This window comes from Tigriopus californicus, chromosome 4 (genome assembly GCF_007210705.1).
Source record: "Tigriopus californicus strain San Diego chromosome 4, Tcal_SD_v2.1, whole genome shotgun sequence".
NCBI classification, from domain to species: Eukaryota; Metazoa; Arthropoda; class Copepoda; order Harpacticoida; family Harpacticidae; genus Tigriopus; species Tigriopus californicus.
The window spans coordinates 1,482,281-1,497,374 of record NC_081443.1 but is presented as its reverse complement, the minus strand read 5'-3'; the positions used below and the strand labels follow the sequence as shown (position 1 = coordinate 1,497,374).

General features: G+C 41.7%; 1 protein-coding gene across 1 annotated transcript in view; it reads right to left on the bottom strand.

Annotated features, from left to right (window-relative positions):
* The window catches only part of LOC131879656 (uncharacterized), a 13,066-nt gene extending 9,372 nt beyond the window's left edge, over positions 1–3,694 (bottom strand). The window contains exons 1-2 of the mRNA XM_059226019.1: positions 2,815–3,694; positions 1,057–1,261 (exon numbers count right to left, since the gene is read on the bottom strand). Coding sequence (XP_059082002.1) covers positions 1,057–1,261; positions 2,815–3,145 — 536 coding nt within the window. The 5' untranslated portion in view covers positions 3,146–3,694. The remainder of the gene's footprint in view (positions 1–1,056; positions 1,262–2,814) is intronic.
* Positions 3,695–15,094: the final 11,400 nt, after the last annotated feature.

Genomic DNA, 15,094 nt, shown 5'->3' with positions numbered 1-15,094 from the left:
CTGTGGTAAAAAAGTGGCTCAGGATTACGAACTCCTGGGGTTAAAACGGTTCAATCCAGCCAGAGGTGAATGGCACGTTTGGTACGTGTTTCTTTGGTTGAAGAGACGGAGTATCCAAGATAACTTAGTGAGGTGCTTTTTTTTTTATCTAGGAGCTACAAAAAGGTGGATGTGTCCAAGACCAAAGTACTCTCGAATCACCCACCTCATGGAAGGTGACAGGGCGCGATTGGCTTTGGAAAATTTCCTAGTTAACAGCTAATCTCTGGGCCAAAGAGTTTCGTCATTCCTCCTTGAGACGAGTTGATGATAAGGAAGTCAGTCCCATCTACAGTACGTACTCTATAGGTTTGGCCAGGGAAATGCACTGATCAAGAACTGCAATCCAAGTTTGGAAGAGCAGTGGCGAAGAATAGACGAGAAAATAATGATAATTCATTTTGTCAAGTGAAATCATCACCCTTCCTAATGATGAGACTCAATGGGAACTTGGGAGGTGCTTGGTGGAGATGAAAGTGATTGGTGTTGATCAAAGAACAACACATTACGTACAGTTGTCAAATGATCAAATGATCGTGAACTGAGATCAAAGGCACAAATGTCAATTGTTCTATTTCACGTCAAGAGGACCGAGCAAGGCGTGGTGGATCAGGTAGTTTGTGTGTGAGGTTGTGGTTGTTGCGAGCTTTGGGAGGAGCTCAAGATGGTGGAACGTTGCTCATGAGAAAATAGAAGGCGACATTCCAAGAATCTCTTTCACGCAAAATGAGTTGTTTTTCGCGCTAAAAGGTACTGTCAATCCCCTTTTCCCGAAAGTTGCCCTCCGCTTTTCTCCTTCAATCGTTAGCGAGGCTACGTATTATATAGCCTTATTTATCAATGCGAGGAGTGGAAGAGTTGTTCTCAAGCCAAAATCATCGGAAAAGCGAAAGTAAAATCTCACTCATCCTATCGTCATCAGCGTCATTGTCAGCATCGTTGTCAGCATCGTCGTCTTAGCCGCGCAAGGCTGATAAACTGTCAATTAATGAGCCCGAAAGGAAAACTGTGTCTTACCTGCATGGGAACTCTTTCTCGGCTAAGCAGAGCATCTCGCAATTGAGTCTGGAGCTGACCCGGCCTCTCTTCTTGGCATATTTGTCCATGGCAAATCCATCGACTTTCTCGAAGGTCCAGGCCCTTTCGCACGAGGGAACATTGGTCAGGCAAATCTTTTGGACGTAGATGGTGAACACCGGGAACTGGGACGCGGTTAATCCCCCTAGAAGGCAACAGAGAGAATTAGTGAAATACGTACATTTTCACCCTAATCCGATGACAATCCAGTCAGGTGGGTAGCTCGAGTGATTCAGACCATTCGGCGGAGAGATAAATCTTTTTAGATCGTGCTTCTTTGTGTAACAGAGGTTGGCAATTACGGCCAGAACTCCCACTTTTGGGCTCTTTTCATGGGTTGGAAAGACGGCAAAAGATCATGTTTGGGGGGCGGGGAGAAGCACGTCAGGTTGTGTGAAAAGGCCCGTGTAGTCTCCGATTAAGTCGTTAATCTTGGTCAAAACAAGTCAAATATGCCTTTTGTCCAACTATCATTGTTCAGGCAAGTGAGCGAGTCCAGCTATTGATTGGAAAACTTGGGTTCGAAGCGCTTCCTTCATGAAATCGTTCAAAGATAGCGGGTCATCATGAGCTGTGCCGTCAGCAAAATGGAATTTTAATCAGCCATCTTTTGGAGAAATGAATATGCTTTCCAAGCCACAACGACAATGTCGTGATGGCAAGCTGATATTACCAAACTCGTCTTCGGGCATCTTTAATTGTCGAACACCATCACGACCCATCCTCGGCCCTTGAAGAAACTGTTCTTCCGACAATAATCGGGAATTGATGGAGGACGTGTCTTTCCATCTTGAGGCATCTTGGACGTATGAAATTTGGCCAACTTTGAACGCACCCTTATTTCCCGTTCCAAATGGAATGATGAATTGCTATGGCATGGCATAACCCTGCCATTGTCAGGCCCTGATATCACATGTTACATGTTAAGCCTCACTATCACTTTCCAGAGACCCCATGGTGAGCTCACATCGAGTGTGACTGTCCTTTCTTTCTCTTGGTGTGTTGTACGTACTATTTGAAACGAGATCTTGACGGGGGCACACCTAGTGTACCTTTCTCCTTCTATGGCAATGATACCACCTACTTAGACACAATTTCTCATGATTAATCGACATTTCATTTATAAAAGGGTCTAAATATGGCCATGGATATCATCATTAGTTTCACCAAAGCCCATCCCCATGGCCATGGCACGCGAGTGATTCCGTACGTGTGTAACTGTACACTAGTTGTGAATTAACTTTTCTTTTCAACGTCTCATCTTGCTTAATGGTGGTGGTTGGTGGCATGTTGTCTTGTCTTCAGTGTGAAGTCACAGACCAACCGTCTCAATCGAGCAATGTCTTGACAGTTGACACCAGGCAAGACAACCATTTCATTGTCAGTCCGGATAGGCGACAACAACTTTCCAGTAAGGCACCAATTCTGTCGTTGTCATCCTCACGAACAAGAACCAACACTCACTAAGACATCGGAATGAGATCGCATTCAGCAGTATGCATAAAGATCAGAGAATTGGAGCAAGTATCAAAGCATTACATTCCCAATCTACTGTACACTAGGTTCGCACACACACACACACGCCACTAGAGGCCTGTCCATGACAAGTAAATTTCCTACATGGCTACGAGTCCAAATTGAACCCAGAACAGAATCAAATATGCCAAGTTCCCGAATGTTTCTCGATCTCTATCTCACCTGGAAATTCTTCAGCCGATGACCCGAAGAGAACACACAATCCGGTCTCGAAATTGGCGGATTTGCAAGTGCTATTTCGCCGACATAGCTCGATGCAATCCGTGAGCATGAGGGTCCCTGGCCGGGAATCAAGCATGTCGTCAGGTGCAGTGTACACATATCCAGTGATCAATTCGAATTGCGTGTCCTTCTCCGCGCAATTGAAGGCTCCATTTTGGGCGGCCGCTCGAAGGGATAGCGAGGACAGATCAAAGCGTTGGGAAGAGGTGTGGCTCACAAGGATGAGGAGTAAGCCGAGTACACTGGCGGATCGTATGTCCGACGAATGCATTTTGAGAGTCTGCTTTGGTCTCTTTTCGGCCAGTTAGGAAAAGAGATGGAGGAGTCTTTCGTTTTGGTGTGAGTGGGAAATTGGCGAGAAAGGCGAATGAACGAGTCGGTGGAGAAGACACACGTCAAGTCTTAGAACATTATCGTAACACCGCCAAGTTTGTATTTCTCATCACCCAGGAAGACCAAAGAGATCTTACACGAACTGAGGGCTGTGAGCAACTGAATTCTCAGTGGCAACACCAACTCATCCTCACCTTTCTCGTTCTCGTTCTTCTTTTTCTTCCTGCTTCTTGGCAATTCTCTCCACCATTACGAGGGTGCGTCTCTCCATCCCGTTGGGCGCCAGGCCAAAGCCCGTTGGTTGGAAAACCACTCGACAGATCCTCGCTTTGTCGCACTGATGTCCCACTGAAAATCCAGGGAGGGAAAAGTGAGGAGTTAACTGTTGCTTTTCCTGGCCAGAGAGGCCTGGATGATGGCTGGGTGAATTAGTTGGTCGGTGTGTTGCTCTGTCCGGGTTGGTTGGTGGGTGAGTGAGTGGGTGGGTGGATGGTTGGATGGTTGGATTTCTTATCCTATAAACCACCTCGCGAGTACGTGCATCCAAGAAAGTCCAAGATGCTCGTCTGATGGTACATACGAATGAGAGGCCGCCATAGTACTGTTTGGATAATACATGTGTTGGTCGGTCGTCTGCGTTCGCTTATGATTGCGACAATTCGCATTCCATTTCCAAGGCTCGGTTCGAGCCCCAGTGCCTTGGACGACAAGAAGGGGGTCTCCTTGATGTTCGTGAAGAGGTGCCAGATGTCGGACAGCCTAGATTGGAAATGAGGGACACGGCGGAATAGAAGAACTACTTACACTGCAGTGGAAGGAGGACTAAAAGACCAAGGTGATTGGCAACATCATGTGTGTGTGTGTGTGTGTGTACGTATGTGTAGATATATAGGACTATACGAGTATAGTCCACACATCTTCCCAGGATAGCAAAGATACCGGTGCTTTTTCAGGCACAAAAGCAAAAGGTGCCAAAAGGAGGAAAAAGAACAGAGGAAGAAGAACAGCGTTTCGAACTGTTCATGTCAAAGAATCAGAAGAGAAATTGAGAGAAAAAACTAGATAAACTCCCTGATCATCCATGCCAACCTGTCCAAAGTAAATGACAAGTCTGATGTACTTTGTGCCTCAAACAGAATACAATCGTGACATGAAATAACAATTTTAGTGACATGCGGCTTTGTTTCTAAACTGAGGCAGAAATTCAGCATATCAATCCTTTGTAGAAAAGGAAACATGAGTGTGTTGTAGAATGTGAAACCCTGTCGTGGCTTCATCTACAATTGCTCAACACTGTATTCTTGAACAAGAGCTCAATCATCTTAACCAACAACCGATTCCTCCTTTGTATCCTCATTTCTTAAGATAAGGAGTTGGTTGATTCTTTTCGTGGGTAAATGAGCGAAATTTTGATATTTCAACATACTTGATATCACAAGCATTTCTCGTAGCTAAATGACGTCCAATCAAATGATGCTAGATGTCCCCGTAAATAGAATGATTGTGTTGGAACACAATCTAATTTGGAACCAAATAACAGATTCAGCGCTCAAATTGGACTTCGAGCAGGGCTAAGCAAACCAGTTAGTAATAATTTTTGTTTGGGTTACGACAATTCAAGCAGCAACCACTGATGAGAGTGGTTTTATTGCAGTGACTTCAACGCTAGCTCGTTCGTTTTTGAAACTTTGAAACGAAATCAAAGAGTTCAAAAGTATACTTTGGTAATCAAAACCTCGACAAATTGAGGTCTTGACTTCTACCAACGCAGCCAGGTTCCTACGTAGCAGGAACGGGAATGTTGATTTCTACACGCCGTAAATCTTACTGGAAGAGAAACAAATACAATATATTGGAAATGGAGTTTCTTAGGGGTTCCAATTCAGGCATTATAATGATGATGATTGAGCGAATATTAAGTGACATTGCATACGAATAGTTCTGATGGATGGTGTGTACCAATGCAAAAGTTGGAATTTACATAACATCTTTTGGTTGGTAATTGAACAACCGAAGATCGATGTCTGAATGAACGATTGGTTGAGAACCACGAATTTCCTGTTTTATGATCGCTGGACATTCCTAAAAAAGAAATCGAGTGCATAGATTTTCACCACTCAGGTATGCATATCACAAAATAGATCTAGACTTATATTGTCCGTCCCCGAAATAATCCAGAACAAATTCCCAATTGGCGTGATGAGGTCTATTACAATACTCAAGTAAAGAGAGGTATCTCTACCTTTCTCATAGTAAGATTTAATTCCACCACAGCATATTTTCATCAGGTTCAGAAATGCCTTTGGGGCCTGAGTAAGGTTAGGTAGGCATCTACCATCACCACCACCACCATCACCACCATCAAGTTATGGTTAACATCCTGAGGGGTGAAAGTGCGATAGGGACGGGAATAATGAGTTCAGATGATAAATATCCTCAGTGGAAAGCAATAAAGCCGAACCGGGTTCGAAGAAGTTTCTCCCTTTGAATTTTCGAGTGACGAACGGGCAACAATGGCCAAAGGTTTCATTGCAGGATTCCTTGTGCATCTGCTGAGGTGAGAAAGTGGAAATTAACTCTTAAACTTGACGCGTTTTTGTACCCTTTGATTCGTTAGACAACACCTGTCAGAATTGCGTTTGATAGAGTCATCCACCCTTCGTGAAAGAGTTCTCATCACGAGGCGAAAACGGCGTAAACCCTCTATTGATCAAGGGCTTGTCAAAGCACATTACTTGCGATCTCGAATTGGGAGGCAGAGTCCTGCACTGCTCCCATGACAGATTTAAAAGGCCCACATGCAATATCAATAATCCGTCCATTAATTACCGTGCAATGGGCAGCCCGCACCGTATGTCCATATGGTGTTCAAAAGGCAACTGGTTCGATTGGAATTGCAATGGAAATCCAAATCTTTACTGAGTTAGTGAGTGTTGCCATACTTTCAAGGTTGGTTGTATCAATAAGAAGGTTGCTGTTGTATACTACTTTAAAACACAGTAAGCTATTTGACCTGCCGATTCCCTTCTTATTTGGAGTGGTCATTTTTTCTTGCTTTGTAAGACTACATTTTTTCAATGATGATTTCACCCGCACAGCACAAAATAAGCGATTTCCAAGAGAATTTGAATTAGAAATTGTCTCCACATCAAGTGAGTGTGACGAATAAAATGATGAGTCTGTCGTTTTCACAAAAAGCTCTCCAATCAAGCTCACCGTTTTTGATAGTATCTCGAAGGAGACTTCTTTTATGAAATTGACTGTCTAGCCAATGTCATTTCACGTCATTTTATGTGAAGGCTTTGGACCCAAAATCAAATGAATTCGATCAACCAACCCTTGGATGACTGATCATTATTGGTGTGGGTTGCTTCACATTAAAATCCAACAACGGCCATGCAAGGGCCCTTTTCATTACATTACTTGCGGGCAGGCAAAAATCAACGAAAGGGCCTTGAGAAAATTGTCAACGTCTTCAAATGACGGAGACCGATTCAACTGGACATCACGGCTCAATGGAAGAGTTTTGCGAGAATTCCAGGAAACCTCTGGCAATACCCTCTGATCCTTGTAATGACTCACCAAAGATGCTTTGATTTTGGAATGAGCGCTTATTTACCGATTTGTTACTCCTAATCCAGCCCGGTGAGAGTCAATTCGCCTAGCCAAAGATGACGTAGGAAAAAAAATCTCCTACCACAGAGTTCAGAACAAAAGAACTAGACTCTTCATGTGTCTGATTAACACCAATTCCAACGAGGTCAACGTTTCACTGCACCCGCTCTCTCTCTTTCTTTGCTTCTCTGTTTTTTTTTTTATTTCCCATCCTTATTTTGACGTCAAGAGTTGGCTTATATTATCACTCAAGGATCATCTACTAAAAATTGGGCCATACCCTACTCTGACTACTTACAATGGTTTGAGTCGGCGACGTGTCAAGCTCAAAAAGTAGGGCTCGAAAGACATCCACAGGAAATCAAGGTATTCTAACGAGAGTTGTTAAAGTACTTTTGGTATCTTTGCATCTTTCAGGTTAGATGGAGTAAAGGTTCTCACACATAGAAGAAGATCGTTGGTCTCATCTCACCAGAAAGTTTGTAAGAGGGATCATTTGCCTATAGGAAACGTTGACTGCATGCAGTCATTTCAGGTACAAAAGAGGGTGTTTTATAATTACCAATGAAATTTGAGAAGCTTTGGAAAGGCACTCATTTGAATGATTAAAAAGAAGATGAGAGCAACAACGGTTTCGGTAGAAGCCGATTTCTCAAAAATGTGGATAAAACGGCTATCGATTTTCTACACGTGCGCGAACAAGCACAAAGAGAGAAGGAGAAAAAAACCAACGTGAAAACAAATAGTTGATGGTGTGAAAATGAGATTCAAAGGCATATATTTAGTTTTTGATTGCGTTTGCGAGCCAAGCTGAAAGTAACAATCAGAAAACTTAATTGGTTTTCTTTTTAGTCAATCAAAAGGAAAATCAACTCACCAAAGCTCTCGCTCGATCTCAGAAGTGCACCCACTATGTACTAGTGTACGAGTACAGCAAAGTAGGTTTCTTGACAAAGGAAGCAATGCGAACATGCTTTGGCATAGTTCGTGTGCACGGCCAATTGATGCGAAATGCTTCGGATATTTGAAAGTTCTGTTCCCTCCGCTTCTCGCGTTTCAACTCCACATTGTTTAAGGTAATTTGGGACCCGACAGATTTGCAGAATATGTTTTGTACTCGGACCGTTATCAATACTACTCGTGGGCTCTCTCACACACGTGGGAGCAACAGCGAGCTGTGAATTAATTCTTCTTGTCGTTGAACTGAGCTGAGGAAATTACAACTCGCAAAGGCAAAGGTGTGATGTCTAGTCTATTATTAGCGAAAATGAAAATGTACCAAAATCAATCGTCAACATTTTCAATGTTTGCAATGCCAGATGTGGCACTGATATTTTCTGATCAGATAATCAGGCGAACTGTGTTTGTTCGAAAGTTGCAAATGTACTAGAGCCGTGAAAATCGATTTCCACTTTTTCCACTTTTGTCATGTCAGGATAAAATTATCTTTTTGTCATATAACATTGACACATATCCCAATACAAAAAAGCACCAAAACTGCAGCTTCGAGCGTTTCCATTAAAATAACTTGAAAGACAATGAATTAACTCTCACAATGAAAACACTAAAACATCCAAATTACTTTTTGACAGAAATGCAAACTATTGTCATTCTTTTACTTCAGGTGTGTTACGAATACAATCTGCATAAGTCGTGGTTGAACTATGCATGAACCTGAGATCCTCAATACTTTAAGAATGGAGTTTCCTCTGAATTTGGAATTGTAAACTTTTATTCACGAGAAAAGGTGGACGGAGATCTTATTCCAACTTGACAACTAGCTATTTTATCCAAACATCTTTATCTTTACGGGACCTCCGTCAATTAGGTGATAAATATGGTTCAAATGGTCTATAAAAGGTCACCCTACAGAGGAAAAATATAAAAATGTAGAAATAAATATGACTCTGTTGTATGTTTTGGCTCCTTCTACTTGAAAATGTATTGCAGACTCACAATGTTCGAGATATTTTCCCTTCAATCTTCACAAATATGAAAGAAAGGGTTCAATATTTGAATATTTCGAACCTGAGGACTGTGATGCAGGGTGAGAATTTCATTTTCGGACACGTTATTCCATTCCTGTCCACAACTGTCCCGAAAAACGAGGCTATCTCCAAGAATACTTTCAAAATGACATCTTGTTACAAAAATGCCGATTGATAATGAATATAGCTGTAAAAAATGACGAATAGCTTTTTTAACACTTTTTCAGACTTCTTAGGGTCTATTCAACTAATTGGGATCAATTTGACTTTTTTCAGCTTTTTTTGCCGTTTTCTCACATTTCGTCCATGGAGTATGGAGAAAATGTCCCACCAAAGGTCAAAGCTGCATGGCGTAGATATGCAGTTACTGGTCGAACAAAAAGCTTTGCACAAGTACCTACCCATCCACGTCTCGCTCTCCTTTTCTGATTCATTGAAGCTTACTCTCCAAGACCACTTGAAACTGATATTGATGGAAAGCTATACATAAACATTAATAACTTAAATTAATTTTCTGCCCATTTCTTGAGGCTGACCAGATTGAGGGGAACGCCGTTCGATTTTGGAAGTTTTAGGAAAGCAATTTCAATTTTTTTGTTTGTTTTTTCACGGGCTAATTTAGTTACCTTTTTGGGCTCGTTGTGGTTTGCTCGATGTCCAGAGGTTTGAAATTGGCAATCTAGCTTCTTGTACCTAAAACTCTAAAATTACACCACTCAGTGCTTGTTTTCCGCATATTTCATCAACTATTTCCCCAACTACTGCGCCATTTTCCCCAGCTTTTTTCAGCCGCTCTTTTGCCAAATTTAATCGACTATTTTTTACAGCTCTAGATTAATGAAGTACAGGGCGACCAAGATTAGGTGGGACAGAATACTGTTTTATGCCTAATTTATGTCTGAGGCCTGCACCATCATATATTACTGGTTTCGCGTTGATTGAACATCTGTTTAACACCTTTTGTATAAGTGTAATTCTGTGTGATCAAAATCAGCCCACAAAACATGGATACAAAAGAAGTAGTAATCGAACTTCATCAAGTGGGGTACAGCATCCGGTAACCTGGCGAAGAGTCTGAACAATTTCAAAATGAGCAAACAGCGATGATGCTTTGCAATTGGATAAAATTCTAGAAACATCTTCAAACGATCTGGTTGGACGAGAACATTCTTAAGATAGAATTGGTTTCCAATGCTCCCAATGACATACCGAGAACCAGAGAACGATATTTCGTCTCCAAAAACTAGCCTCTGTCATAGTGTGGGCTGATGTGACATCCAATGGCCTCAAATGTGTGTTGTTCCAATTTTCAAAGGGGGAGATAAGTCACTCCCCAGTAACTACAGGCCAATTTCTCTCACTTCGAATATTGCGAAGGTGTTTGAGAAGATCATGAAGTTCAAACTTGTTGAATTTCATGAATATATCATGAAGGTCCTTCCTCCTAGCCAGCATGGGTTCCGAGCACATTTTAGCACGGTTACCCAATTGATCATGGCCTTTTAGTTAACAGGCTCCATGAGATTGGGATCCAAGGCAAGGTTCTCAATTGGCTAAGAAGTTTATTTGTGGTAGAAAACAATTAGTTAAGGTTGAGGGATCGCTTAGTGACATACATGATGTCAAGTCGGGTGTCCCTCAGGGCTCCATTTTGGGTCCTCTTCTTTTCATTATCTTCATTGCTCGCCTCAGAAGCTTGGTAGTAGTAATGTCAGTATCTCTTCTATGCTGATGATACAAATTGGTAGTTGGTAAGGAATGGTCAGGATTCCGGTTGTCTTGCAAAGGTCCTAGACCAAATTTATTCCTGGGTTGCTGCGAGTAACATGGCCTTGAATGGAATGAAATTCCGCTCAATGACCTTTGGGTCGACCCATTAGACACTCCACAATTAGATGATGAAGGTAAGGACATTGAGCAGGTCTCATCCATGAAGGATTTAGGTGTAGTCCTCCAAGATAATGGAAAGTTCGATGAGCATATCCAGTTGAAAGTTGGTAAAGCTTTTATAACATGTGGTTGATATATCGCACGTTTAAGTCCAGAGATAGTGTCACGATGCTAACTCTGTACAAGTCGATTGTTCAGCCGCATCTTGAATATGCCTCTCCCATTTGGGCTCCAATTAGTTCAGCAGGTTTGCAAAAGCTCAAGCAGGTCCAAAGATGTTTTACTAGGAACATTGAGGATATGAGAAAGCTCTCGTATTGGGAGAGATTAGAAAGGTTGGGATTGTACAGTATTCAGAGAAGTTACGAAAGGTATCTGATATTGTACGTTTTCAAAAGCATTCATGAGCTTTGTCCCAACCCAGGATTTAGGGTCAATTGTAGTGACCGTAGAAACTTAATGTGCGTTTTGAGAGCACCTTCAAGCCCTCGAGAATCCAGCTAGTTAAAACAATGAAGTCCAACTCTCTTCTTTCTCGGGCTCCTTCATTGTTCAATTTGCTGCCGTCAAATATTCGTAGGGTTATGTAGGGGTTGATCCAGTAGCAAGATTTAAGTCAGACTTGGACAAGTTTTTGACTAAAATTCCGGATCAACCTTATTTTCAAGGATTAGCCAGATCAGCCAACTCCAATTCGTTGGTCGATCAAAATAATATATATAAATAAAAGTCAAGTAAAATAGACAATCTTCTCATCTTGAACTGCTGGGATTCCAATCCCGTAGCGGTAAGGAAGTCCGCAAAAAAAAAAATTACCAAAGGGTTCAATACATTTCATACTTTCAAAATCTTAAGAATCAAAAGCCCTCAAAGTTGTCTCCTAACTTGGATCCACAAATTAATGCCCTAAACCATGCAGGTTTCTAGATCAAATTTGGTCCCTCTGGGTGAAGACACCTCTAAAATACAAATTTTTCTATTTTACTCTTTGTGTGTAAAGTATTGAGATCTTGTTGCATTTTCAGGAAAAGCTTGAGCTTTTGCCAACAGGACAAGCTGGAATAATGTGTCAAATACAGAGTAACTACTTTATTGCAACAAACCTAGAAGATTTGGAGAATCCAGTTTTGTAAGGAGGTGCAGAAGGTATCTTTTACAATTCATCTTCAAAAATATCCATGATTTTTTCTTCTACCAGGTTTTAATGGTTAATTGCAATGAATGCAAAGGTTTACAAATTATGCGCACTCCAAAATATCCAGGCTAGGCAAAAACAATGAAGCACTTGGTTCTCTTTGGGTTCCTTCAATGTTAAATTGTCGAACTGTTAAATGGTTGTCATTGATCCTCCCTCTAATATGAGGTTGATTTGATACTCAGTTTATTTGTTCCGTCAGTTCCGACCTTTGTGTGAGTGTGTGAAACCACGTTGGTTTTAACTTGATTTGATCAGATGCCAGTTTATGAGTACAAGACGACCAGTCCAAGGTTTTGATAATCCCAAAAATAAACCCTTGTGTGAAAACCCCCATCACATTGAATTCAGCTAAAAAGCAATATTAAGATGAATGGAATACATAAGCATTAAAGTTCAATAAGTACTTTTTGTTGAAGAGATTTGAAAAAAAAACAGTAAATAAAATTTCACTCTTTTCTAAAATTGACCAGGATTTTTGAAAATGATTCATAAATATTGATATTTTTTTGCTTAAATGGCTCAAAATGCACAATATATTGCAGAAAAATGTCAAAAATATGCTCATGTACTTGCAAAATTTGCAGACGCAATAAATTTGCAGAAAAATCTCTGCAAATAATTAATGATTAAGTACTCTATGGTTAGGCAAAGAAGTGGCCGAAGCCTTGGGGAAAATTTGCTGGCGGCGAATGACGGCACGGCCCTCTGCGACGTCGCAGAGACCAATTTATGTTTCCTTCGCATGAAAATCAAGAAGGGCCGAGGATAATAAACGTGGACACAGATAAACATTGCTGATGCTTAGGATTCCATTGCTCCCAATAGAAACGGAACTTTGTTGGAATCAAGGAGGAGTTTCCCAGTCCTCCTGCGCTTTAAGGTTTTCAGACTCATTACCCTTGACCCCAATCTTGAAGACTCCAAGGGTACTGCCTCCGAGGAGTTTGACTCGGGGAGCAATGAATGCGATAAAAAAAAAGGAATGAAGGAAGGGAAAAAAGTATCTAGAAAAAAGAAAGGAAAAAAAGGAAAAAAACCTTTGAAGAGCATATTGATGAGGAAGATGGTCCGTGCGATCTTTTCGCTTAGATGATCTGGTGGAATAATTTGCAAGCATCGTCAAATTAATGGCCTCAAGATGTCCACAACAAAAGCCAAAAAAAGAATGTTAAAAAAGCTGAATTCCCTGCCACTCGGATTGATAGAAATCAATGCAGATGCACTCAAAATACCAGCTAATCATTCGGAAGTTATCACTCATTTAGTTATTATGCTCCTGTTTTTACGATGATGAATAGTGATATTCATAACAAATCGTGGCTCAAAGTTGTTTGTTAAGAAGCCAATTGCAAATTTTGACCAATGTTTTTGTTACGATTGAAATTCAAAGGTAGAATTGTCTATACACGTAAGACATTGTATGATAAAAACATTGTGTCGAAACAAGTATAACGCTATGAAAACTTGTGTGTTGGCTACAAAAACGTATTCTACAACTTGTTGCAATTCCATAACGAGATGCTAGAATCTCGAACGCGTTTGAAAGCGCCCGCTGAGCATCGTTACTGAAGCTGATGTCAAGAGCAATTCGAGCTGGTATCCCCCTTACGTTGTATGTTGTATGTTCTAACAGCGCCTGCGATTCCAAGACAACGAAGTTCAGCCTCTCTCCAATGGGGAAAAACATCCTAAATATATTTAAAATTATATTTTCGATAGATTTCCAAAAAATGATCGCCATCTTCGCACTCCCGAGGATTAAAACCATCGATTGTAAATATTTACAAAACACTTGTTCCACAAGATTTATCGGTTGGAGTTTGAAAACGAGTGACGGGTTTTCATTCAGTTAAGCCGTCAGTCGAAATCTGAATGACCAGATGGGTGTGCTCCTGCTTGAAAACGGAATGGACGGATCTTTCAAGAAGAGGCATTTTCTTGACGATCGCTTGACCATTGATGATCATGCGGACATATTTCTAGATTTCATGGCTTCGACTCAGATCAGAGGTCACGTGAGAAAAGCACCGTTGCTGCAGCTCAAATGGTTCGTCTCTCAGATTATTTGACATCAATGCGTTCCATTACGTTTAGCAGGAAAATCATCAAAAATCAATAAGACGATTGGTTTTCATAGCTTTCATTGATAATTGATATTTGGCTGACCAAATTATACTATGCGTAACTCCAGATATCCCTGTGTTAGAACCATGCGTCACGAACCAATATTTACCAATTGCACAGTCCTGGAAAGTGGGAGGGGGGAGGGCTTGGCTCCCCATTTTCTTAAACATACGCGTCGTACTCGGACTGTGAAACCAATGTAATTTTTGTTGGTTCTTTTTTTCAGTGGCAAAGAATAATAATATTTGCATCGACCAAACAGAAATGAAAGTCGGATGAGAATTTCAGGAATTACGGGTTGTAGTTTGTTGATCATTAACATTATCCAACTTATGAAATCGTTCTTTCTCTTTAAAACCTAGCCTGTTGATCCTTAGAACTAGCGGACTAGCCTCTACTTAGAAACACTCGCTTGGCAGCAGAGCTGCCAGGCTATCCACTTTCAGCCCAATTAGAGCCATTTTGCATCCCGTGCATCAAAATAATATTTATCTGGCTAGATAACTCCATACCTGAAATCCCTGGCACGAAATAATATTTGCGAAAACTGATTTTCCAATCCAAGAAAAAGCATGTTTCGCTATTGATGAGACACCGACTTGGCCGATTTTACACTTCCTTCAGCTTTTAAGTTGGCGTCCCTGCTCGATGACAGCTCAGTTCTCGCCCATGAGGACTCGACGTCGGACCCAAACTTGCCTCCAGCCTCCACCTCCTCGCGACACCATGACGCCGCCATGGAGCTCTCCGACAATGACGTCGTGTGGACGACAGCCCATCGGAGGAGCCCATAGACATCCGAATATCCACCAAACCCGGTCCAAAATCCAAAGGCGCTACTCCAGCCCAGTGCTGTTCCCAGTACAAGTTCCCAGCAAGCCCCCTGCGGTCGCAAGCCCGGACCTAAATCGAGGACGCCGGTCCAGGCCCGCCGAGCCAGTATTCCACTGAGTGCGGGCCAAGAAGCGAATCGGTCCCAAATCCCGCACACGAGCACGGAGAGCCAAACTCAATCGCCGGTTTCGGCTCGAAATTGTCCGGAATGTCCAACGTCGCCTGGACCAGGTTCAAA